The sequence below is a fragment of the Thamnophis elegans genome, chromosome 2 (assembly GCF_009769535.1).
Source record: "Thamnophis elegans isolate rThaEle1 chromosome 2, rThaEle1.pri, whole genome shotgun sequence".
NCBI classification, from domain to species: Eukaryota; Metazoa; Chordata; class Lepidosauria; order Squamata; family Colubridae; genus Thamnophis; species Thamnophis elegans.
The window spans coordinates 46,533,867-46,560,935 of NC_045542.1; the positions used below are offsets into that span (position 1 = coordinate 46,533,867).

At 38.0% G+C, this 27,069-nt stretch overlaps 1 protein-coding gene across 2 annotated transcripts in view; it reads right to left on the minus strand.

Annotated features, from left to right (window-relative positions):
* RPTOR (regulatory associated protein of MTOR complex 1) overlaps window positions 1-10,522 on the minus strand; it is a 438,354-nt gene extending 427,832 nt beyond the window's left edge. For both annotated transcript variants that reach the window (XM_032209983.1, XM_032209982.1), the window contains exon 1: window positions 9,021-10,522. In XM_032209983.1, coding sequence (XP_032065874.1) covers window positions 9,021-9,182 — 162 coding nt within the window. In that variant the 5' untranslated portion in view covers window positions 9,183-10,522. The remainder of the gene's footprint in view (window positions 1-9,020) is intronic.
* Between the last annotated feature and the right edge of the window lie 16,547 nt (window positions 10,523-27,069).

The following is a 27,069-nucleotide window of genomic DNA, read 5'->3' on the forward strand; positions in this document are numbered from 1 at the left end:
CTCTCTGTTAGTTTGTTTCCTTCTCCTTGTTTCCATCTTACCCATACACTAATTTGTTCTTTAAACTTGTCTGTCTGAGGGTCTCATCAAAAAATCCATTTTCTAAGTCTTTCCCTTTTCTCAAAGCATGCATTCTTCCACTGTGTATTTGTTTTGCCATTGTTAAGTAATAACCAAGAATAATAATAAACAATAATCCTTGTTTACTGTCCCTATATGGGGAAACATCTCAATGTATTTCCTACACAGCAGTCACTCACTTTTGAATTCAGTTCAGCACCCATTCATTCTTGACCCTATATCTTTGATCTATCACACCCATTTCAAAACTAACATACTCCCCAATGCATTTAACATTTAAGTTTTCTGTGACATATTCAATTCTCACATCTAATGAAGTAGGAATAAGCAAGCTGTTACAGCCATTTGCTCTTCTTTTCAGAAGCACTTTTTTATACCTGATCACAAATATCCACTACCATTCTAACAGCATTTGGATGTCTTAAAACCGCGTTGGTGAACCTATAGCATACGCGTGCCACAGGTGGCACACAGAGCCATTTCTGAGGGCACATGAGGTGTTGCCCTGTCAGCTCCAGTGCACATGTGCGCACTGGCCAGCTGATATTCAGCCATGATTTTCCACCGTTTTTCACCCTACGCGCAAAGCGGAAGTTTGGGAACAGAAGCCCCCTGAAGGCGAAAAACAGCCCAACGTGCAAACCGGAAGTCGGAGGCTTCAGTGAGGCCTGCTCACGTGCGTGGGGGGGGGGGTGTTGTGCACATGTGTGAGGGGGAGGGCATTGCATTATGGTTGTGGGCACATGCGCACGCAAACCCCTGCTCCCCCTTTTGGCACGCCTCGACAAAAAGGTTAGCCATCACTGTCTTAAAATGTAAAATTTTCCCATTCTTAATTAGCATTCTATCAAGATATACCAATATATCTACTTACTCTGTTTTTACCATTTATATATAATTTGCAAATATTCATTCTATTTTCTCCATCAAACACAGCTGTCTTGTCTTTTGACAGTTTATTTTTCAGATCCATATTCCTCTATGCATCATGCAATCAATTCATTAAAAATAATCCAGATTGTCTGCCAACACAACATCATCTACATACAAAGGTAGAGATTGACTTCTCCAATCAACCAAAATTAATTCTAACATAACCCCAGGCTTTCCTTATACATTTATCCATAAATACATTAAAGAAACAAGGAATATCATACACCATTGTCTTAGTTCTTAAGCAGTATTAAACTATTCACTTAACATTTCTATTTGTTCTCAAATATTTTACTTCCATGATATATTGCTATTAACATATTCAGTAATTAACCTGTAGATTCACACAAACTTTCCAAAATTTGAGTCCATTTGCTTTATCATATGACTTATCTAAATAAACAAACATACAATAAGCTTCTTTTTCACATTAATTCATTTCTCATTTTGGCTTAAAAATAAACCTGAAAAAGAGCCATGTTATGTTTAATAAATTCACCAAAGAAAGAGAATTATACCTAGAGAAGAGCTAGCAGTACTAGACCACTACATACCTTGGCCAACAGATCTTAATGGAAGGTGATACAATAAAGGAAATTGAACGGCATGTTAAATATGGTTGGCAGGCATTCGGCAAGCTACGCCTAATTTTCAAGAACAGCCTCCGCCTATGGCTGAGAAGTTTTAAATCAGTGTGTGCTACCTGTTCTAACATATGCCAGAGAAACATGGACACTCAGAATCAATACAAAAGCTACGAGTGGCACAAAGAGCCATTGAAAGATATATGTTTGTCATCACAAGACAAGATACAAAGATCTGCACATGGATTACATAGCAAATGAAAGTACACAATATCAAGAGAATAAAAGGGTTAAAATGGAAATGGGCTGGTCAAATAGAAAGAAGAACTGATGAGAGGTAGACCATGGCACTCATAGAATGGATCCCATTTGATAAAAACTGTTGACGAAAAGGACAAAAGAGACCTAAAACAAGATGGATCAACAACATCAGCAAGTATTGAGGGCTCAATTGGCAAAAGAAGTTCAAAACATGTGGAAGAGGCGTTCATCCTGCAGTGGACAGACCATGGCTAGAAGAACAATGAATGAGGGCATTTATCATCAACCCATCAAAGAGCAAAAAGTGGTTCACATAACCCCACCTTGGCATAATACACTGCACTACCGGGATGTTTGTCATTATCACCTCTTGTACTATTCAAGTCAGAATTCTGACAACCCCTTTCCTTGCATTTTTTTTAAAAAGTTATCCCACTACCACCCTCATCATTTTTTATTGATCTTGCTACATTTTTTTCTTTCTATAGGATATGGCTGTCATGTCTAGGCTGAACAACTTGGACATTATCTCTTCTGGCAGAATAATCAAAGGCAGCTTTTAGTTTCTGTATGAAATTGACAAGAGGTGTCCATTAGCGAATCATTACTGTCCCTAATAGGAATTGCCATTTTGGCAGCCCCATCTCTCAAGACTGCAAGGATAAATCACGCCTGAGTGGAATTTGTGGAAAACTTGCTCTTAAGGAAGAGTATAGCTGAGTGATGAAAATCTTGCATCTGTTTGGGGATATGTCATAGTAGTCAGGTAATGAGCCCACAGAGTGAAGTAACACGATTAGAGGAGTAGAAATGGCAGGAAGCACACCCATGGCAACTACACTTGATTGCTGAATTTGCTCAAATAGCAGCATCATTTGGGCAACAGCAATAGCCCATTAACTCATCTGTGCATCTTTGAGACTGAAATAAAATACTGGTAGCCTTTCAGCACTCAACTGTACTCTACTCCCAGACTGCCATGGAATCAGCTACAAACAGGCAGCAAGGTAACTTCCCTTGTAAGGGAAATTGAAGAATTGCTGAGATTAATGTCAAGCTCTTGACAGCTGATCCAAAAGCAAGATTTTCACAAGGCTTCTTCAATAGATTTATTGAAATAGAAAAGGGCATATTGTTACATAAATCTTTGCAAATGGATACCTTTGCTTTAGTGCTGTTTGGTAGGGGCGAAATTTCTTTTTCCTCTTATTAAAAGCCTTCCAATGGACAAAGCAGCTGGCTACCCATTTTTCTGCCAATGGAAGAATATACAGGTGTTCCTAGCTGATAATATTTTCAGCTATCCTCTTTTCCAGATCTTAATAAGACCACTAAAGGGTCCAATAATCACTATCTCTGGGAAAGGCTATCTCTGGGAAAGGCTTTCTGGGAAAGAGTATGACTGAATTGTATCAATGTTTTAGATGTTCAGGGATACAGTCAAGATACAGGATAATACAAAACTATAACATTAAGGAAAAATATAATTGGAAAGATGCAATTAAAGTTTCCCTTGGCAAAAAAAACCCCAGATTACATGCAGGTAGTCATCAACTTACAACCATTTGTTTAATGACCGTTCAAAGGTACAACAACACTGAAAAATGTGACTTATGGCTACTTTTCATAGTTACCATTTTTGCAGCATCCCCATGATCATGCAATCAAAATTCAGATGCTTGGAAACTTGTTCATATTTATTATCTTTGCTGTGTCCTGGGGTCATGTGACCCCCTTTTGCAACCATCTGACAAGCAAAGTCAATGGGGAAGCCAGATTCACTTACCAACCAGATTACTAATTTATCAACCGCAGTGATTCACTTAACAACTGTGGCAAGAAAAATCATAAAATGGCGCAAAACTCACTTAAATGTCTCACTTAACAACAGAAATTTTGGGCTCAATTGTGATTGTAAGTCAAGGACTACCTGTATCTAAATGACGTAACAGAGGATGCCTGATATATAGGATAGCAAAGCTTCAGCAGAGATAAAAGTATTTTGCCCCCACACACCTACACACCAAAAACCCAAATAGAAAATGCATGAGAGATTATGCTCATCAAGGTGTACTATTTATCCAGTGGAAGAGAGTTTTCTTTAAGAAGAGTGGTGAACTGGATAATAGCACAGTGATTACAAAATGTCATAAAAAACTGACATTCAGAAGCATGAATAGAGTTAAATATGAGTAAACTAGTAAAAAATGAGTAAAGACACATTCTGTGAGGGGAACAAACTGAAGAAGCATTAATATATTGCATTCAGCAGTTAACATAACCTTTCACCTCCCAACTGAGAAAGGTGCAGACACATATCTTCAAATGCCATTTAAAACAAAACAGAACAGAGGCCATCCAAACTTTCCTCAGTGATGCGTTCCATAATTTGAGTAATGTTTACCATATTTTACTGAATCCTATTTTATTTAAGATGCTTTCACAATTAAAGCAAGTATTTGAAAATGTTTTTTTCTTAATAACTGTAAATACATTGCAGGCACTTTCTTGCAGATTAGCACCTATAACCTTATATCAAAGCTTATACTACTTTTCCATGTTATTTACCCTTGTCTCAACCTTACCCTTAGGGTCTGAACTAAGTATGCTTTCAAACATTTAAATTCCTTTATAAGAAGAAATAAATACACTGACAATTTATTCACAGGTTTCTTTCATATACATCACAGTTCCTGTTCTTATCGCTGCCTGATCTTCTCCACAGAGTTAATCGGGATAAAAGAGAAAGGAGAAGGACCAATGAAAAGAAGATGGCTGTGCATTCAATTCCTTAAAGTATGAATGCAGTGAAGTGGAAAAGTAGTTGGGTTTTTTCCTTAGCACTGCTTTAAAGCAAACTTTCCCCACTCAATCAAACTTAAGTATATGCAATCCTACTACAAAATATAGCAAAAACAGCATCCTTCCTTCTCAACCACTAAAACCAAATTAGAAGCACTGATTGTAATACCAAGCAATAATGATAATTTTCTACCTGAATTTTTTCAAATTGCCAATAAATCTATTCATTAATACAGAAAAACTGTGTGTCATTTAAATAAAGGTTTTATTAGTTATAATCATTTTCATGGTTTTGCTTTCCATTGGAAGTATATTACAGGTAGCTCTTGAGTTACGACCACAACTGAGTCCAAAACCTCTGTTACTAAATGAAATATTTGTTAAATGAGTTTTGCCCTATTTTATGACATTTCTTGCCACAGTTATTAACTGAATCATTGCAGTTGTTAAGTTAGTAACATGGCTGTTAAGTGAATCTGGTTTCCCCATTGACTTTGCTAGTCAGAAGGTTGCCAAAGGGGATCACATCACCCCAGGACACTGCAACCGTCATAAATATGAACCAGTTGCCAAGTATCTGAATTTTGATCATGTGATCAAGATGCTGCAATGGTTGTAAATGTAAAAAATGGTCATAAGTCAGTTTTTCAGTGCCGTTATAACTTTGAATGGTCACTAAATGAACTACTGTAAGTTGAGGACTACTTATATTTGCTTAAGAAATTTCAATTTCTAGCTGGTTTTGTTTATCAAAACACCTCATTTATCTGGGTAACCTTCAGTGGATAACGAAGGAACAAGAAAAAAAATGTTAAAATAAAAAGATTGCAAACAGATTTTTCTTTCCCATATTCTTTAGAAATCAGAGTAAATGTGGCTCAATTCTTATTTCAATAGCCATTTGTAAATTAAAATCCAACACATTCAGGACTCTAGTTTTAATGAGCTATAAGAGCTGAGATTTAATTCAAAGCACAATTCCTGTCTATAAAAAAAAAAACTTTGAATGAATAATAGATCAAAGGAATTTCATTTTGATAGCCTACAAATGCCATGGATCATGCTGGGAAAAATAAACCCTTTATGACATTACAGAATTCTGCTAGTAATTATATTACAATTAGTCAGATTTATTACTGAGCTACTTTAAATATACATTTTCTCACAACCAGTAAGACATTGAAAAATTCAAATAGCTCCAATTTTCTTTTTACTAAAATTTACAGATAGTCCACGATATATGACCCCAACTGAGCCTAAAATTTCCACTGCTAAACAAGATAATTGTTAAGTGAGTTTTGCTCAATTTTACAATCTTTCTTCCCAGTTGCTCAGTGAATCAGCTGTTTTAATTGAAACTGGCTTCCCTCCTTGACTTTGTCAGAAATCACCTGGGAAGGTTACAAATGGTGATCACATGACCCTGGGCAGTGTAACTCTTATAAATGCATATCAAGTTGCAAGCAATTGTATTTTGATCACATGACCATGCGGATGCTGCAGCTGTCATAAGTGTGAAAACTGGTAAGTCATTTTTTTCAGTGTATTATAACTTTGAACACACACTAAATGAATCATCGTAAGTCAAGGACTCTATTAGCAAAATTTTAAGCATGTATCTCATCTATAATGATGAAAGGCCCTTATATATCTCTGCATGCCATGTGGTTTCTTGTGCTCAATCAACTTCAGAAATTAATCAGTTCAGCTCCTAGTCCAAAGGAAAATCAGTGATACTGCAGGATGAACAGCTGCCCATTGACAGACATTCCCATCTCATCCTGATTTCCCCTTCCGGGATTAAGGTGCTATAATGCCTGCCTGACCCGTTGTGTCTTTTTTTTACCTCAAAAACCAAACATAGCTAGAAAAGATAACGTGGTGGGGTAATGTTTAGTTGCTGTTTCTACAGCTGCACTACTGGATAGCTGGAAGGAATACCATCCAACTCAAGAAGAGGAAGATGAGGAGATTTGTGGGGTGTCATGCAGTATTGCTGCTGCATAGTTGAAATGGTGACTGCACAAAAGGAGTCAAAGACACTGTTATATCATTTCTCTCATCTGATCCCAAAGATAGTTTCTCAAAAGTAAATCCCACTTGCTGGAATGGAATGTTTAAATAAAATACGCAGAGGATGTAGGTCATGACCTGACTCTATTTGGATATTTATTAAGAGGTGTATGCATATGTATAAATGAAGTCTCTTCCTGAATATGTGGATTCTCCCCATCTTTCTATTGTAATAGGAAGGAATTGAGAAATATTCACTTTTGGTTTTGATTAAGCACTGCTGGCTATGTTATCCACAATTGGAATTGTAGCTAATCGTGAATACAGATAGCTAAAAGCTCATTTGAAACTTATTAAAGTACACTAGCTCAGACTACAAAAGAAGATGTGTGTCTTTTCTTTAACAGGAAGATAAATATACATTTCCTATCCCCTACCCTTCACTGTGAGATGGGAGAGGAGAGAGGAAGGAAGAACATGGAAGCACAAAATGAAACTACTTAAATTCATTCACATCTTGCTAAAATTAAGTTTAGCAAACACAAATTTAAAAATAAATATCACCTGGTAAGCAGCATGGCAACAAATAATTGAGAAATAGCATATAAAATTAAATAAGCAATAGTTATAGCTAGGCAATGCCTCTGGATTATAGAGCCAAATTCTCTGCTACTCTGATCTGTCCTGAGCACTCACTGCAAAACTGCTGTAAGGTCCCTTGCTATTGTATTAGCAATGGCAAGCTGTACTTGGGCCACAATATAAGGCAGATTTTGCTATATTCAAAGTAGTTCTAATTCACTCTATTACTGCCCATTTGCATAGTATTGCTACACCAAAAAAAGAGGGCATACTAGGCATTTGTACAATAATGTAATCAACTACTATCTGACACTAGTGAAGGACTAGATTATATTTGAAAAAAGAGACAAAATATTGTCTTGTCAGCATTACCATTTGCTTTCTGTGATTAAACAGAAAACATAGGACGGGGGGGGGGGAACCCAAGTATGCATGTATCTTTATGAGACTGTAATCCTAGTCGGCCAGTTAATTGTCACATCATTCCAAACAGAAACATAAAGCCCAAAGTTACATCACTGATAAACTTATCTTATTGATCTAATTTTAAACTACTGTTGGATGTTTTGACTGGTTAGCTGATATTTCAACTTCCCAAAGAAGCATTTAAGAATCATCTTCTCCCAATCACATCTGTCTGACCTAACCAGAGTGAGGAGGCAAGGAAATCTGTGGGTCCACTCTTCTGAGGAGGCACCTCTAGTAGGACCAAGAAGAGCCTTCTCTGTAATAGCTCCCTCCCTGTGGAACATCATCCCCACAGAAATAAGATTGGCCCTCACTTTGATATTCTTTTACAAGACCTTAAGACCTGACAATGGACCTAAAAGAACCCATCAAGTGGTTGGAGCCCATCAAATGGTTTATTTGACTGTTATTGCCAGGAGGGTGGGGGTATTGCTTTTTATTGCTTTTATATGAGATTTTTTTTATCTCTGTAAGCCACCTGGAATCACTGAGAGTTTAGCAGCCATATAAATTATCTTAAATAAATAAATAATAAAAATAAAATAAATATGCCATAAGAGTTAACATGCAAACTGTAAAAGTCTGTAGAGATTCTCAGTCATCCAGGTCATAGTTGTTCCAAAGGTGCTTTTTCAGGAGGCAACTGGACTTTCTTTTGAGAATGTTTTGCTTCTCATCCAAGAAGCTTCTTCAACTCTGACAGAATAGTGGGGAATGAAAGGATTTATATTCCTTGCAGACAGCTGGTAATTTGCATCCATTTAGACTGGTTGTTGAAGGATTTAAATGTTTATTTGTGCTCAAGATCACCTGAGGAGCACTACATATTACTGTGCAAAGTAATAGCTGTCTGCAAAGAATATAAATCCTTCCATTTCTCACCATTCTGTCAGAGCTGAAGAAACTTCTTGGATGAGAAGTGAAACATTTTCAAAAGATTTTTCACAATATGGTGTTCAATATACAGTTAACAAAATAAAGCAATGAGGTTTATCAGAAATGCAAACTTCTTGACATACATTCACCGATTATTCTCCATCCAGATAATTTTCCAAACAGTAAATTATCAAATTATTAAATATATTTATTATTTAAAAGAAAGTACCACTACTTAAATCTATATTAACTGCATTCATGATTTGTTTATTAGCATGCACTGTAGCAATTTAACAAATTTTCAAGATTAAAGATTAAAGAAATCCCATGGTTAGAAAAACTGTGTGACTTCACTAAGGACAAGGTGTATACCCCAAATTTATTTTGTTCCAAATAAAAGCTTCTGCTAGAGATCATTACCCGGTCTTTCATCCGCCAACTCTGAGCCAGTGATTTGGAGCCCTCAATTTTCTCACAGTGCCTCTTCTTCATAAAGGCCAAAGGCAAATTCCAGTCCGTCATGTCCGACTCATCTTCCTCCCCAAGGCCCAGGAGGGGTGACTGCAGCATATCAGACTCCATCAAGAAGAGTAGAGATCAGTGTAACCAGTAGAGGGAAAAAATCACTACTCCAAGGAAATGTTTTAACTGGATAACAAGACACTATGTTAGTTGTTTAACTCTATGTTTTATGCTTTTTTTTTTCAAAATAGATGTATGAATGTTACTGTTAAATTGTATGACAATGTTCCTAGTGCAGCATCTGGGAAATTCCTGTGTAGAATGGGTAATCTCAGGGAGTAATGTAATCACTATTCAAGGGGAAACTATCTAGTAGTCAATGATCTATTGTTGTCTAGTTGAAACAATGATCACAGATGTGCACATGGATCTTTTTTTATCCCTCTTCAGAAACAGGATATTATCTCAATATTCAAGAGATATAGGGTGATCACAGATAACTCTTTTTATTGAAAAAAGTTCCTGCCCACAATACAATGATTTAGTTTAGAATACTATCAGACAATGCACACTTGAACCGAAGTTTGATATGATCGGTCTAAAAGTATTTTAGATAGAAAACATGGCTTTCTATGTAGCTCTGTAGCAGAGCACTTGGATCAGAGCTAAAGTAGAAAAGCTGCAGCGATACCACACTTTGCTCTCTTGCTCAGAATAAAGCTGATGCCTTGTTCTACATACTCTAGAGAAATCGCAGGAAAAGCAGAAGTTGAGAAATCAGGGTTGTCCAAGTTGGGAGAGTCGGATAAATGTATCGCTTCTCAAGCAACTGTGCTGTGCAGTGCAGTGCAGTTCAACATATACTCTCGTTAAGACAAAAGATTTCTTTTCTTAATTGTTGATGGGATGTCAGAATATACTGTGAACTTCAGTGAGTCGATCTGGATTCAGGCGTTTGAAGAATCCGAGCGCTGGATTCTTTGCCCGGCACAGCTACAAAGGAGAGGCTTGCACTTTGATCTCCCGTTTTGAGGCAAAACTAGCCAACGGGGTAAGGATGAATTCCGAAAGGAACGAACGATTTGGCCGTAGGCACCTCTCTCTGTTCCAGCCTTGGCTGTATCTGTCCTCGGAAAGCAGCTCGCCGCCGACAAGATCACCCCTCGGGGGATCACTCCGGACCAAGCGATGAGATCAGACTCTCCCTCCTGGGCCCATTTCCGACAGCGTGCAGCCAGAGGGGAATAATCGTCCTACCCCCGCGGAGGTGCCTGCTTTTTGCGCGGCTGCAGCGACGGCCGCCCAATTCGACCCATTATGTTCCCCGACTCGGGCAGCGGGTAGTTCCTCTTCGCGGAGAAGTTCCCCAAGTAGCGGGGTTTGAGAAGCTGAAGGAAACTGTTCCGGAGAGCCAAATTCTCCTCAGCAGCACACCAAGGAGGCAGCCATATTGCCGAGGACCAGAATGCATCGCAGCGACGGGCCTTCAGACGGCTCAAAATCAAGTGAAACGCGTTCCGTACGGGCTAATTCGAAAGTGGGAGGGTAAGAAAGGGCCGAGCGTGAACAGGTTGCCTAGTAACCTGCTTGGGCGGTCTCCGTGACTTTCAGCTGTAAGTGTGCGGGACGCCCGAAAATGTTGCCTTTTCCCCCCCTTCTCCTTGAATGGTCGTGGTCACCCGGAAATTTGGCCAGATGAAGAATTTCTGGTGTTTGAAACCTACTCTGTGTTTTTAAGAAAGAAAAAAAGGAGGAAAGTTCCTTGTAGCAGGAAAAAATAGTTGAATACACTTTCCAATATATTTTGCCTCATTTAGTACAACCTATCTACTTTTAGTGGGACGTGGTGGCTCAGTGGCTAAGACGCTGAACTTGTTGATCAGAGAGGTCGGCAGTTGGAATCCCTAGTGCAGTGTAACAGAGAGAACTCCCCTTACTTGTCCCAGTTTCTGCCTACCTAGCCTAGCACTTCAAAAGCATGTAAAAATGCAAGTAGAAAAATAGGAATCACCTTTGGTGGGAAGGTGACAGTACTCCGTGCGCCTTTGGTGTTTAGCCATGCCGGCCACATGACCATGGAGACGTCTTCGGACAGCACTGGCTCTTTGGTTTTGAAACGGAGATGAGCACTGCCCTCTAGAGTCAGGAACAACTAGCACATATGTGCAAGAGGAACCTTTACCTTTACCTTACCTGACCTTACCTTACCTTACCTGCCTTTAACTCAAAGGGTATGTTATTGCCCAGGAAAGGATAGATCTTGTGGATTAAATAAGTGAAGGAAATCAAACAAAAGGCAGTACTATAAGTAGTCCTTGACTTTCCATTAAATCATTCATTTAATGACTGAAGTTACAATGGCACTGAAAAAGTGACTTATGACCGTTATTCACATTTACAATCATTGCAGCATCCCCATGACCATGCCATCAGAATTCAGATGCTCGGCCACTGGTATGTATTTATGACAGTCGCAGTGACCTAGAGCCATGTGATCACTTTTTGCGACCTTCTGACAAGTAAAGTCTATAAGGAAGCCAGGTGCACTTAACAACCATTTTACTAAGTTAACAACTGTAGTGATTCACTTAACAGCTGTGGCAAGAAGGATCATAAAATGAGGCAAAACTCACTTATCTGTCTTGCTTAACATTGAAAATTTTGGGCTCAATTTTGGTTGTAAGTGGAAGAGTACCTGTATAAACTTAAATTATACAGAGCCTTCTATATAAACTTTCTATAGTTACTCCACTCACATTATCTTCCATCTTTAGCAGGCTTACATTTAGGCTGCTAAAAGAGTTTTCAGTATCTCTTTGCAGCCATGTAACAATTGCCTGGATGTTTGCAGCCCAGTGTCATGTATACATGCCTTGTTATTACACTAGGTCTGTCTTTTTACATAAACATTACTTCTCACATTTAGGACTGATCTGCATAACAACAACAGCTATTCATATTCTGATCTTTTCACACTATCCACTTCTGACTTGATATGTTTTGGGTTCTAGCATTATGAGGAATTGAATTAAAATCTAACACCTAACACCTTGTTGAAAGAAATGTCCTTCTGGGTTCAGCTCCAAGTGGGGAAGAAGACACTGGAGACATGGAGGCTGCTTGGAAAGATGGTTTATTGTTGGACAGGGCCACATGGCTTGAGCCTTGAACAGAAAAGGTGATCACATGCTTCAATGTTGGTGAAGAAGATGAGAAGGGGCGAGGAAGGGGCTTGCTAGGCTTTTTATACCCTGTTTATACCCTGTTTCCTGTTCCTGTGTAAAAAATGTATTCTGATTGGTTGTCAGACTCCCATGGTGCCATGCAGGTGACTACTCTCTAGGCTGTTTTGAATCCAGGTAGAGATGAGTTCTCAGATGCCATGTGGAGAGTTGAGTAATATCCCTTCCCCCTGCAGCTGCAGTGGAGAAGTCTTTATTATGTAAACTGGCCTTCTCAATGGCCTATTGGCAAAGTGTGGATGGGCAGGAAGCTACAGGCAACTATTCTGTCTTTTAAAGCATGTTTCTTTCTTTTCACATCCAGAGAAATATTCTGCCTTTTCAATATTTCCTAGGATATTTCATTTTTCTGGGAGAGGGCTGGATGATAACTTCCCACAATCCCCCCCCCTTTTTTTTCAAAATGTGTGAGTGGAACGCTCTTATTTTAGTGAGGCCAAATTGAGTTTAGCTGGTGTGCAAGCCAGGCTATTTAGTATTTGCAAAATTACACAGAATGAGCCTGGGGACTCCTATTCATGAAACCACCAGTGCAACATATCCTGCTTTACTGGGCAGCGTGGGTTTTTTGTTTTGTCACAGTGAGGGCTTGGGTTTTTTTTTCCTTTGGAGATCCTCTCTGCTAGCTCTTCAACTGGGGGAATTGCCTGAGGGGAATTGACCCTCCCCCAATGGGATTAAAAAGGGTGAAATCACTGTTTAGGCTTTTGCACCAGGGCAAAATCAACCTAGGAAAAACTGTGTATGGAGGAGATAGTTTCAATCTAATTCTGTATAGGCTCTTCTCTCTCTCTCTCTCCCTCTCTCTCTCTCTCTCTCTCTCTCTCTCTCTCTCTCTCTCTCTCTCCCTCCTTCCCTCCCTCCCTCCCTCTCTCTCTCTTCCTTTGTCTGTGTGTGTGTAGCTGCTTCTACAATACAGAAAATACAGACATTTTGGACAAACTTTACCTCCCACTAGACAGAAATCTAAGGTGTTCAGAAATTGCTGTGCTAGCCATTCTCAAATACAATTCTTACATGAATACATTAAACTGATTACAATATAAATGAGACAAGAAAGAAACCTTACAATGAATTTCTGTGAAGGAAGCAAAGAAAGAAAACTTTAGGATCAATTTTCACCCTCCCCCATAGTCTTTACAGCTGTCTTCTGGGGATAGAAGAGAGTCTTTTGGTCTTTACTTCTCCATCTCAGGGTCCGTTCTTTCATATCTTCTGGATGGCATTAGGCTTAGCTTGCTGGTAAGAGTGGTCAGTCAGGCTTGGTAGACTCTGTCCCAGGCTTGGCTAAGTTTTTTTTTCCTCATGTCAGGTTTTATCAGGATGCAATCACCAGCAGCTAATTCAAGAGTTATGGTTTGAGCTAGCAGTCCTTTGTTTCCATTCTGTCCAAGTGGAAATCCAAACATTATTCCAGGAGGCAGACGATGTAAATTTCATGGAACATGACATTCCCACTGCTTCTATGATTGAAACACTTTTGCAGTAAGATGAGTAAATTTTCAAAAGGGACAACAACTTGTGTTGCAAACAAACAAACAAAATATCATAGGGTAGAGCACCTTGACTCACAAGCTTTTAAAAATGCACTCAGGTGTAAAAGAGAAAGGGAAGAAAAAGAGCTTTTTAAAAAAAAATGCAATTTAAAAAAAAGAGGTACTTTGCGTCAACTCTCCAAAATATTAGATTCCATTCATATGGAAGCAAATTCTCATTAAGTATGTTAAAACATTTACAAATGTAAGCAAAATATCTCAAAATCATTTCTTTTTATACCTCAAAACTTTCCAGAAGAAAAAAAAATCAAAATTGTATTCAGAGCAGAAAAGGAAATGTAATTGCATAACTTTTATAGATGAAAAGATAACAGTTAAAGGTAAAGGTGAAGGAGCATGTCACCCATTTATTCCAACTTTCTCAAAAGAGAGAGGAAAAAAATGGTTAAAGTGAGCAGAAAAACTTCAGCCCCCCTTCAATGACCCAAAAAGAAAGAGGGAAAGAAGGGGGGGATGCACAGAGGCATTCACAGGTATCTCTGGGGGCATTTCATACACACACTCATTGTAAAATGAGCAGACACTCACCCTCCCCACCTTTCCTGCTTCCTCCAAAGTATAACCCAGAAGGAAGAAGTGGGGGGATTCACGCAGGCAATCACAAGTCTCTGGATCTCTTCACTTAGCACTCCCTGGGGCATTGGGGACACATACATTCATACTGCAATCAGAACTCATGCTTGCTCATGCCAACCAATCATTATAACTATTTCAGGAAGCTTTTTCACAAGCCACCAAGATTCATTTTATTTTATTAGAGGATCTCACCCTCCCTTCAGGTTTGGAAATGATAACACATAAGCATACACACACATACCATTAAACAACCTTGCAACTTACTGTTTCTTTATATGAAAGGAATTAAAGTACCTTCATACAAGTTTTACCATTGACATACTCGCATTTGCACTGCAATCAGACTGCTTGTGTAAATTAATTTCACATACAAAAAAAAACCACATTTCATTTTTTCTTCATACAAAGCAATTATTACAATTATTTCAGGGAGCTGTACATAGGCCAATGAGCTCCATTTTCTATTATTAAGGGATCTCAACTTCCCTCCAGGCCTGGAAGTGATTACACACACAGACATACATGCAAACATAACATGGAACAACACTTTCAGGCCTGGGGGAGGTTCTATCCCTTTAAATCTTCAATTTCCTTTACCTGGGGAACATGTGGCTCATTCTCCAAGCCGTGGGGAAAATCAGAGAGCGGTTTAAATCCTAGCTACTCTCCCCTCCCCCGCAGCTTCAAGCCCAAGCTTATTTATTTATTTAGCTAGCTGGTCAAACATATCACCATCAATTCAATGCCATTCAATTCTACATGTTATTAGTATAGATGCACACCTAAGATTTTTTTTTAACAGACATTACATCAAATTAATCAAGTCTAATTACCTAGGTCTTCCCATTCAGTCAGGCTTTACCTTATTACCTGCTAACTTTCTTACTTTTGCTCAAAGTTATGCCCTCCTTAAGCACTAAATTGTTAATACCTGTCTCTGCCCTGGGGTGTTCCGTATCTATCTTGATCTCCCAGCAGCGCTGGCATATTTTTAAAGATCAAGATTTATAGAGACAATGTATAGAGATGTTTGTCCACACATTGTTTGCATTGGCCAGGGTTCTAGGTTGAATCTCCCAGCAGGGCGCTGGCATATTTTTAAAGATCAAAACTCTTAGCTCTCCCAGCAGGGCGCTGGCATAGTTTTAAAGGCCAAGATATATGGAGACTTATGGAAACAGATTAACACATCTGTTTGCATCTGGGTGGGGCTCGAGCTCCAATAATCTTTTAACAGACAACTATTACAGCTGCAACAGTTTTCTAACATATCCCTGTGGACTCCTTAGTCACTTTGGGGAAGAAACTCAGATAGAACTTCTCTTCAGTTCATCTGATGGTGGCCAGAAAATCAGCAAATTTGTTACAAAATCTAAATCAAAACTGTCTTCTAGAGGCCAGGTTTCAAGTAGGTTGGCCAGATAGATGTGCAGAGGGTTTTTACTCAGGGTGAAGGCAAACTTTTAGTAGGAATTTCCTTCATCTTATACATGCACACACAAGGCAACACTCTCCTCCTCCTCCCTCCCCAAAAGGAAAAAAATCTATACTCACCTGAAGAGTACATCTTCCAGGGCTGAAAAACATGAAAACAAGGCATTGTTGGGGGATTAAGGGTAAGGGAGGGGCTTGGGGGGGGGTAGAAAGCTTGCAGGCAGAGTTTAAAAAAAGGTAAAATCATCAGTTACTAAACAGATAAACTGGTAACATTATGGGGATATCACAGATGAGAAATGGGGTCTGGATTCACATGGTTCAGGAAGGAAATAAACAGGTGAAATCATTTAAACACACATTAAAAGCAAGGATAAAACTTTTCCTGTAAATGAACTTAAAACATTTCCTGGGTTGTTACTTTAAGGTATAGGAAAGGAAGGAAGGAAAAAAACTTCTCTGTACTCTGTTTTTTTTTGGGGGGGGGCGCAATAAACTGAGCGAACTTTACTACCAGTTTATTCTTTTCTTTCTTTGAACACTTTAAAATTCTTGTCTTTTGGATTGGAGACATCTTAGTTACAATTACCTTTAGGGTGCACAAAGACTTAGGCACACATTTAGACAAGGACAAGGAGAAAATAAGAGGGGGGGGGGAGAACTCTCAGGTTTTCACATCCTACATTCCCTGCACAAATCTTAACAAACAAGCCACGTGGTTACATAGAAGACAAAGAGAGAGACAAACAGACAAGAGAAAAAAAGAAACCCCAACATTTTTCCCTTTTCTTTTAAGTACCTTTATGTAGCCAAATTAGTTTTCCTGTATTATCTTTCAGCAAAGCCCATTTCTCACACGATTTCCTTGCCTTCATGCCTGCCAAGATAGGCATGTGCCTGGCGTTCTAGGCTTCTAGGAAATCTCCAAGGGATTTTCTCATCACCTTCGAACTAATGTTTCCCATGACCCATTACATGCAGGGCTCACTTTGGCTTAGCCGGGTGACCACCGCCCCTTAGGTTTTCAGGGGGAAAAAAGATTCTGGGAAGGACTATAAATTCCCCAATGAAGTATTCGGTCCCTTCCTACCAGGGAATTTCCGCTAGGATTTTACAGATCAAAAAGGTAATCTACGAAGGACCTCTGTCCCTTTCAGTTAGTGCCTGCACCTCCTTCTCTTTACACACAATGAGCCTTTGCTTTTTCTTTTTGCTTTCACAGGACAACAGCAACAAATTTTCATTCATTTTTCCATCCATTTTCACACACTCTCTCCTTTCCCTAACAGAAGGTCCTGTGCTCTGGCCTGACCCTAATACTTTCCAGGCTCTCTTGGTAAAACACACAGAGGAACCAAGATCCAGCTGTGCTCAGGAGAAGGATCCCACACACGCAGGCATACACACATTTCCCATGCTTTGCCATGCTTTGCCATGCTTTAAAATTAAACTTTAGAGAATTAGAATTTAGAAGTACTCACCTTCTTTCCAGGCAGCCTTTGAGCTCAAACTAAAAACCACTTTAAAACCTAGATCCAATGGTTAAGGCCAAGATAAAGTCCACCCACAGACTCAATGGGGTGGGAGGCTTACCGGGGCCATATCCATTTGTTAGGCTAGCTTGGAGTCCCATCTGTGGGTCGCCAATTGTTGAAAGAAATGTCCTTCTGGGTGCAGCTCCAAGTGGGGAAGAAGAAACTGGAGACATGGAGGCTGCTTGGAAAGATGGTTTATTGTTGGACAGGGCCACATGGCTTGAGCCTTGAACAGAAAAGGTGATCACATGCTTCAATGTTGCTGAAGAAGAAGAGACGGAGCGAGGAAGGGGCTTGCTAGGCTTTTTATACCCTGTTTAGTCCCACCTCTCTGTTTCCTGTTCCTGTGTAAGAAATGTATTCTGATTGGTTGTCAGACTTCCATGGTGCCATGCAGGGAGCTACTCTCTAGGCTGTTTTGAATCCAGGTAGAGATGAGTTCTCAGATGCCATGTGGAGAGTTGAGTAATATCCCTTCCCCCTGCAGCTGCAGTGGAGAAGTCTTTATTATGTAAACTGGCCTTCTCAATGGCCTATTGACAAAGTGTGGATGGGCAGGAAGCTACAGGCAACTATTCTGTCTTTTAAAGCATGTTTCTTTCTTTTCACATCCAGAGAAATATTCTGCCTTTTCAATATTTCCTAGGATATTTCATTTTTCTGGGAGAGGGCTGGATGATAACTTCCCACAACCTAACATCAAAAACATCATCAAAAAAGCACAACAAAGAATGTTCTTTCTGTGCCAACTCAGAAAGCTCAAACTGCCGAAGAAGCTGCTGATACAGTTTTATAGAAGAATTATTGAGTCTGTCATCTGCATCTCTATAACTGTCTGGTTTAGTTCTGCAACCCAACAAGAAAGACACAGACTTTAGAGGATAATCAGAACTACAGAAAAAACAATTACTGCCAACCTGCTTTCCATTGAGGAATTGTACACCCCCGGAGTCAAAAAGAGGGCCATGAAAATATTTACAGACCAGAGGTGGGTTGCTACCGGTTTCCACCAGTTCGGGTGAACCAGTAGTGGAAATTGCAACTGGGTTGCCAAACCGGTAAGGGCGGCAGGCTCGCTACACCTCCGAACCAGTTCCCCGGTCGCTGCGGCATGTTTTTTTTGACATTTTTAATGTTCTGCACATGCACAGACCTATTTACAGGCAACTGTGCACACACACACCGAACCGGCAGTAACGCCAGCAGAAACCCACCCCTGTTACAGACCCCTTGCATCCTGGATATAAATTGTTTCAACTCCTACCCTCAAAATGATGCTATAGAGCACTGCACACCAAGACAACTAGAAACAAGAACAGTTTTTCCCCAAATGCCATCACTCTGCTAAACAAATAATTCCCTCACTACTGTCAAACTATTCACTAAGGATGCATTACTATTACTATGAGTCTTCTCATGGTTCCTATCACCCATCTCCTCCCACTTATGACTGCAGGACTGTAACTTTGTTGCCTGTATCCTTACGATTTATACTGCTTCCTGATTGCTTATTTGTACCCTATAACTATCATTAAGTGTTGTACCTTATAATTCTTGACAAATGTACTTGTCTTTTTATGTACCCAGAGAGCCTATGCACCAAAGACAAATTCCTTGTGTGTCCAATCACACTTGGCCAATAAAGAATTATCTATCTATCTATCTATCTATCTATCTATCTATCTATCTATCTATCTATCTATCTATCTATCTATCTATCTATCTATCTATCTATCTCCTTGCTCTTGTGATCCATCCTTTTTGTTTTTCCAGTTCAGATATACTGTATAACAGATAGCAGTAACAATCATAAAACAATCATGTCTGTAAAAGAGGTTCTTAAGTGAAAGGAATGCTATGTTTTATTTTGACTTTTTGGGTGGTATTCTTTCTCTCTTGAGTTCCTAACAATGGAATAAATGTTTTTATTCAGTATCAGAAATGTTGTTATCAGTTTGGAATATGTTCTCTTCAGCAACAAAAGATTTAAACTAATAAACATTTCCCCACATTTAGATAGCATAAATTGTTTAACTGAAAAGGATAGAAAGAAAGGCAAACAATACAAAACAAACTATGATACTGAACTTCAGCTAAAAAGAATAAAAGCAGAAACTATGTGCCCAAACTGATCAAGAAACAAGCCACTTAAGAAAGACAATGCCTCAATAAGTTTTGCAATGCATATGAAGGGCATCTTTTTATTTGTTCGTTTCCAGCTGTTGTTAGCAAAATTAAATTGATATATGTCCCAGATACACATACCAAGGCTTAAATCAGTTTGCATTAAAATTATGCCAATTTGACAGGTTGATACTGTATAAGATAAAATAAATTAGGTACACTAAAGAATATTGATGTATATTCTCTAGTGTGCATTTGAATATTGATGTATATTATTTAGTGTGTATTTGAACATGACCTTTAATTTTCTACATAATTAGGAGTTAAATATCTTGCTATGAACACCCTCTCCTGCCCCCAATCACTTCACCCTTCTGAGATCTTATTGGAGCCACATAGGCCCAAACTGGAAGATTCATGTGCTGCAACTTCATGTTATAAGTCTAAGAACCATTGATTAGAGTACCTGCGGTCAAGTTTTTCGAGGCCCTGAAGCAGGATTATGTATAGGTTACTTGCTTATGGAGATGAAAAATATTAAATGTCTTCCTCTCTAGCCTGGATTTTATACCATATACCAAGCAAAAACATTACTTCAGATCTGTTGGTTTATGATACTAGGCTTTTCTATCTGAACTGCTGACAGTTCAGAGATCAATGAGTTAAAAAAAGACAAATGTAAGGATGTGAAATGATAACACTGTTGAATGCTAAACGCACTCAGCCTTGACGTGAGTCAAGCAGCCTGAATGATTTTTTCCTGCTCCAATTTTAAAGTGATCTTTTCTCGGTTTCTTATGGCACAAGCTGTGCCATCCGATCCATCTGACGCACATCATGCCAATCCTAGTCATTTGTGCCTCAAGTGCTCCCTCTGTGGCTCTGGCACTTCACATCAAACTTTCAGGGGCAGTGTTGGCTGAAGTGCCAGTTCCAAACAATTCTGCACAAGGCACTGCAGTAAAGCTTTATCATGTGGGAGCAGCTGAAGAGATGCTTCCATCTCATCTAGATATGTCTTGTTTAATAAAAGAGAACTAGGGGAGACATGATAGCAGTGTTCCAATATCTAAGGAGCTGCCACAAAGAAGAGGGAGTCAACCTATTCTCCAAAGCCCCTTAAGGCAAGATAAGAAGCAGTGAATGGAAACTAATCAAGGAGAGAAGCAACTTAGAACTGAAGAGAAATTTCCTGACAGAACAATTGGAACGACTTTCCTCCAGAAGCTGTGGGTGCTCCAACAATGAAGGTTTTTAAGAAGAAATTGGCAATCATTTATCTGAAATGGTACAGAGTTTCCTGCTTGAGCAGGAGGTTATGGTGGAAGACCTCCAAGATCCTTCCAACTCTGTTATTCTGTTATCTCTCTTTCCCTATGGGAAAGGAAATAGCTCTTTAGCCACTAGTGTGTAGAAGAAAGGAGTCTATTGAACTCACTTCTCAACCCTATTCCCACTTTTATGCTGGGATAATTTCTGCCATTTTCATATTGAATAAGAATACTTTATTGCTTCCATGTGCAAAAATCTCCCAACTACCAATTTGTTTATGCAGTTCTCCACTCAACCTGAGCAACTATATTTATCACACAATCATCACATGAAAATAAAGTTGTTGATCAGACCAAGGTTGATTTAGTCCAAAATTCTGCATCCAGCAATAAGCAATGAGATAGCTTTGAAATCCTATAAGGATGTGAAAGCAAAGGCCCTAATATATTGTCTGGCCATGGTATCTGGTACCCAGACATTTATAGCTACTGCATACGGAAGGCTAATACACCTTGTACTTTTTATTGCTATATATCCATTATTTTGTCTGGCATGTAATATAAAAGCATGAGAAGAGTTGGGCTCTGTTGGATCAGATTAACGACCTGTTTGTTTATCAAACTATTCTGTTCCCACAGTGTGTTTTGACCAGATGCCTCTGGCCTCACGCAATATCACGAGCGCAAATAGCACCTTCCCACTTGTGTTCAGCAGCAAATGGTATTATTCAGAAGCATCTGCCTCTGATGCTGGAGGTGGATATAAAGTACCCCGCAAATTTGTATACTCTCCTTTTAAAACTAATCAAACAGCTCACATAACATGTTACTATAATTAATTTCATTACATGAGTAAAATGCCTCCTTCTCTTTGTTCTATTGCAAGAAATACCAGACAACTGTAACTTTTATATTATAAGTAAACAATTCTCTGTAGCTGATCTCTGTCGTGTTGCCTCCAAGTCAGGAACAAAAATCTAGTATTCTTCACCAACTCCCAATCCCCCCCCCCCAAGTTCTTATATGAACAGTAATCATGAAGATTCAATTCACTAAATCACCAGAAATAAACTTGAGAAAGATTGAGCCAAAAGCTATTGAAGAGGTCCTTATGTTTATTGCTTAATATTCACGCAGTTGCTTTCCTAAGAATGCACATGAATGCACAACTCTGCCTCTGTGGAAAGAATGATTGTGCTCTGTGTCCAGAAGTGATATGTATTAATGACCGCTAAACCTTTATGTTTAAATGGCATTCATTTCAGAGTGCCAAAAAATGCAATGAAAGATTGGGACTAGTGTTCATATTTACTTATTTGTTTTGAAACTATTTGAAACATGTTTTCTCATTTACCAGCAATTCATGATCTGTACATAGACATTAGATCCCAAATCCGCAGCTCCCAAAAATTCTGTTGGCAAACCTTGGCAACAAAATGTGAATAAACAGAGATGCAATTTCTTATTACTTATGCATTAGTTTTTATGCCTTGCCTTTCATTTAGAAGGTTGGGATTAAGTACATAGCACTCTCTCCTACCATTCCCCCCCCCAATAATAATTCTGAGTGGTGAGAAAGAGGGGGGACTTAAGTCAGTCAGTGAGCTTCTGTGGCTGCGAATGGACTTGAATCTGAGCCTCCCTGGTGACTGTCCAACATTTTAGCCAGTACCCATACTAGCACAGTTGTCTGCTGTCTTTATGTAATATATCTTTTCAATCCCACTTATATGAATGATATCAAGTTCAAAGAGGAAAAGCTGCTTTGAAGCAGCTGTGAGTGTGCATTTAGCACTCTTGGCAATTCCCTAAACCAATGGTGGCTTTTCCTAGGATTGCATAGCAGCTGCAGACATTTTAAAGAGTTGCTAAGAAGTGTAAACTAAACATCCAGTCACATGCCAAAATATCTTTTTCCCCCTTGCAATCTGAACCACTTTGGAGCTCTGCTTGTAATAAAACTGCTTTATAGGATTCCATTATAATTTCTCACTTTAGTATCTGAGTATTTAGAATGTATATTTGTATATACAGCATGGCAGGTCATATCAAATGCTTATTCTTTTACAGAGGAAAATGTCAATCACATTTTTAAAAAGTAGGATATTCTATAAGAATTATGTGTTTCATTAAATACATGGGGTTTTTTTGCAAAACAAATGAGAGGTGCTTATTTTATTATACATTAAGTTTATTTTGCTATATTTCATAAAGATTAAGGTTTATCCTTCTTTGAAAGGTTCAAGAAGAGGTCCCAAAAGTTCAGTTGCTTTTTGAAAATGCTTTTGGAACAACTGTGATCTGGATGACTGAGAAAGAAGTGAAAATGCTAAAATAATTTGGCAAAATTAGTTAAACAATTCTCATATATTTTATTAATTTTACATGCAGCCCTCCCGAACTCCATTTTCACTGGCAGAGGCACCACGGGCTGGTCCTTTGCTGTTTCCAGGGTGGCCCCACAGGCCAGATCTAAGTACTTTGTGGGCCGCATCCGGCCCAAGGGCCTTAAGTTTGACACCCCTGCATTAGATGGTTAGGATAGTAAAATCAAACAGAGATTGTGAAAAACTACAAAATAATCTCTCAAAACTGAGACAGAATATTCCATAAGAGAAAATAGATGCATCTAAGAAAACAATTTTTACCAAGGATTATAGAAAAACAAAGGCAAATTATGAATGGACCTAGAATGATAACAGAAATTTCATCAGCAATTACATCAGAGTAAAGCAGAAACGTACTTCGGTCAGATGGACTAATATATGTTTTGAGGATGAACTTTTACAGCCTTTACAAGACATGATGAATTCTATATACAAGGTGGAAAATTGCCTGAAACTTGCTATCTAAAGAAAGAGAGGACTTAACTTTAGCAAAGAATTTCATATCAATATCATTGATGAATAATGATTATAAACTGTTTATAATGATTTTAGCAGAAAGATTGAAAATAATTTTGTGAGACTTTATTCATGCGGATCAATGTTTTTTTTAATTACATGTAATCTAACAGTATCTTTCAAGACAGTTGAAAGATAATGTTAGATTAATGTGCTGGATATTTTGGAATATTTGGAACAACGTAATGAAAAACAAGCAGAGAAGGCTTTTGACAACTTAAACTGGACTTTTATATTTAAGGGTTTTGAAGATATAAGTTGTGGAGAGAATTTTATAAAATGGGTGAAATTAATTTATACTTCACAGACAGTGCAAACAATTGTTAATGATGTTAATAACCAAACCATGTGAGATTGAAAAAGAAGCAAGATAGGACGGCCTATTGTTTCCTGCTTTGGCTTATTTTAGTTCTTGAAATATTAAATCAAGATATTAGAAAAGATGAGAGGACATGAGTACAAGGATTAAAACAGAGTAATATAATGTTAAAAGGTTTTGCAAATGTTTTTGCTGATGATTTTAGCAGACCCCTTAAAAAGAACTGAATTTCTAATGAAATTTCTATATACCTGCCCTGAGTCACCTGCTCAGGAAGAAAATTTAATAAATAAATAATGAGTAAATTAAAAGAATTTGGTGCCTTAGCAAATTTCATGATTAATAAATAGAATATTTTCATAACAAAAAATATGAAGACATAAAATCAAACAGAGTTGATGTAGAAAATTGTCAGACACTAAACACCAAGGAATACATGTTGTGATTTTTCTGAGCAGATCTTTATTGTTTCTCACCAATAGACAGAAATTTTGATAAACTAAAGCAGACTACTTGCATCATAAAACATATACCCTGTGAATTATTATGGAAGAGCTGTCCATGCCCTGTGTCTCTCACACAAACTATCTAAACCAGTGTTTCTCAACCTTGGCAACTTGAAGATGTCCGGACTTCAACTCCCAGAATTCCCCAGCCAGCGTTCGCTGGCTGGGGAATTCTGGGAGTTGAAGTCCGGACATCTTCAAGTTACCAAAGTTGGGAAACACTGATCTAAACTGTGTTGCCTCTTCCTCTAAACTACATTCCCCTTGCTCCTGAAAATCCAGACAATATTTCATCACAAAAAATGGCTTTTTTTAATCTAGAAGAAAGTAATATCTTTGGGTATAACTATGACAAACATGAATTCTACCTAACAATGACAAAATAATTTCAAAATAATTATGTTAAGATGTGGAATGAAGTTTAAAAAGATATGTCAAATGGGGCAAGTTACAGTTGTCATTGTTAGGTAGAATTTGTGTGATTAAATGAGTGTTATACCTAGAATGCTATTTCTGTTTCAGAACAATACCTGTTTTGACAAATGATGTACCATTTAAACAATGACAGAAGGACACATTTAAATTTGTATGGCAAGAAAAAAATGTGAGTTAAATATAAGGTGCTAAAAGATGTGAAGGAAAGACAAGGATTAGATCTACTGGATTTAAAACTATATTTTTGCTGCCTGATGTTCAACTTGGATGAAAGAGTTGACATTGTTAAGAAGTAGAAGGATATTAGATTTAGAAAGTCATGACCTGAGATTTTTGGGTGGTGTAAATATTTATGGTATGATAAAACTAAGGTGAATGTAGACTTTAAAAATGATTATTTAGCCAAGCTATACTTAAAATATGGAATACATATAAATTTAGGTTGTGGCCAAAAATACATTTGTGGATTTCAGCACAAAAATTATTTTGTAGATGAGAAATGAGAAGTCAATACATAGGGTTAATTTACTGTGATGTATTAAAATTCTCTCAAAGGGATTGTAAAGCAAAATCAATGGTAATAGAAGGATATCCATGTCAGTGAATATTTTTATGTACAATTATCAGAAGGGTTTAAAGTGAATAAAAGATTTTATAGAGAACATTGTGCCCCCAAGGTGACATCTGCACACTCCCTTTTGGCCTTTTGAAAGGGCATAATGGGGCCGTGTCATACTGGAGGTGGTTAATGGACTGAGATAAGACCACCACCCGTTCTCTCCATTTGCATCTTCCTCCCTTCCTTGCCATCTTTGTTAGTGTTTACATCAATTTAAGTGTTAATATTATTTTAATGTTTTATCTTGTTATGTTTATTGGTTGTAAATCACCTAGAGTCATCTCTAGGAGAGATTGGCAGCATATAAAATATATAAATAAATAAATGAGATTGTGTTTGGAATAGGATTTTATACAAATGATGAATATGTTATTCCTAAGGTGTATACATTTTTGTTGAAATATTAAAGATGAGGCAGAAGAAGAACAAATGAAAGAATTATGAAAATTGGGCTAAAAACTTTGGCTGTAATATATAAATGGATCTATGGAGAGATATGTGATTGAAAGGAATGGAATTCACCTTTTATTCCAGATTAAAGATAATTTCTCATTAGCATTAATCACCAGAGTAATTATCTAGAATATATAAAGGTTCCATCTTAGGCCCAGTACTCTACAATATTTCATAAATGACTTAGATAAGGAAATAGAAGGGGAACTCATAAAATTTGCAGATGACACTAAGCTGGTAGGAATAGCTAATACCTCAGAAGGCAATCTCAGAACCCAAAAAGATCTTGACAGACTTGAACAATGGGCTCCTCTATCCAACAAAATGAAATTTAATGTGAAGAAAAGCAAGGTTTTACACCAGAGCAGGAAAAACCCAAGGTACAAGTACAGATTAGGCAAACCCTGGCTCAAAAGCAGTAACTATGAGAGGGACTTTGGAGTCCGAGTAGACAATTTTTATCCTTTATTAGCATGTGTTAGTTTTTATGTTCTTTGTAAATCTTTAATTAAAATTTTATAAACAGAACAAACGACCTCTCTAAACTGGATTCACAATTGCAAATACAATTCAGTATGAGCAAGTATAAAATAATCCATGCTGGCACAAATAAATATTGCCTATATATTAATAGAATTTGAATTGGAGAGATCAACAAGGAAATGAATCTTGGAATCATGGTAGACAGCTTTGTGAAATGTCAGCTGGTGGGTAGTTGTTATAAAAAGGCATATTCTGTGCTTACAATCCTTATGGAGAGAAGTGAAGGTAGAAAGTTTATTTGTTTGTTTGTCTGATTATTAAATTAGTATAGCCATCCATTAAATAAGTCTGATTCTGAGCAGCTCACAACAATTAAAATAACAACAAATATAGTAAAACAATAATAATAAGCACAGAAGCATAAAACTATTCTAAAATAATAATTTAAAATTCAGTAAAACATAATTATAGCCTGGGAATATGCAGCTTACATCCATTTAATATAGCTACTGCCAAGGTTCACCACTACTGCCAGATCCTCAGGCACGATG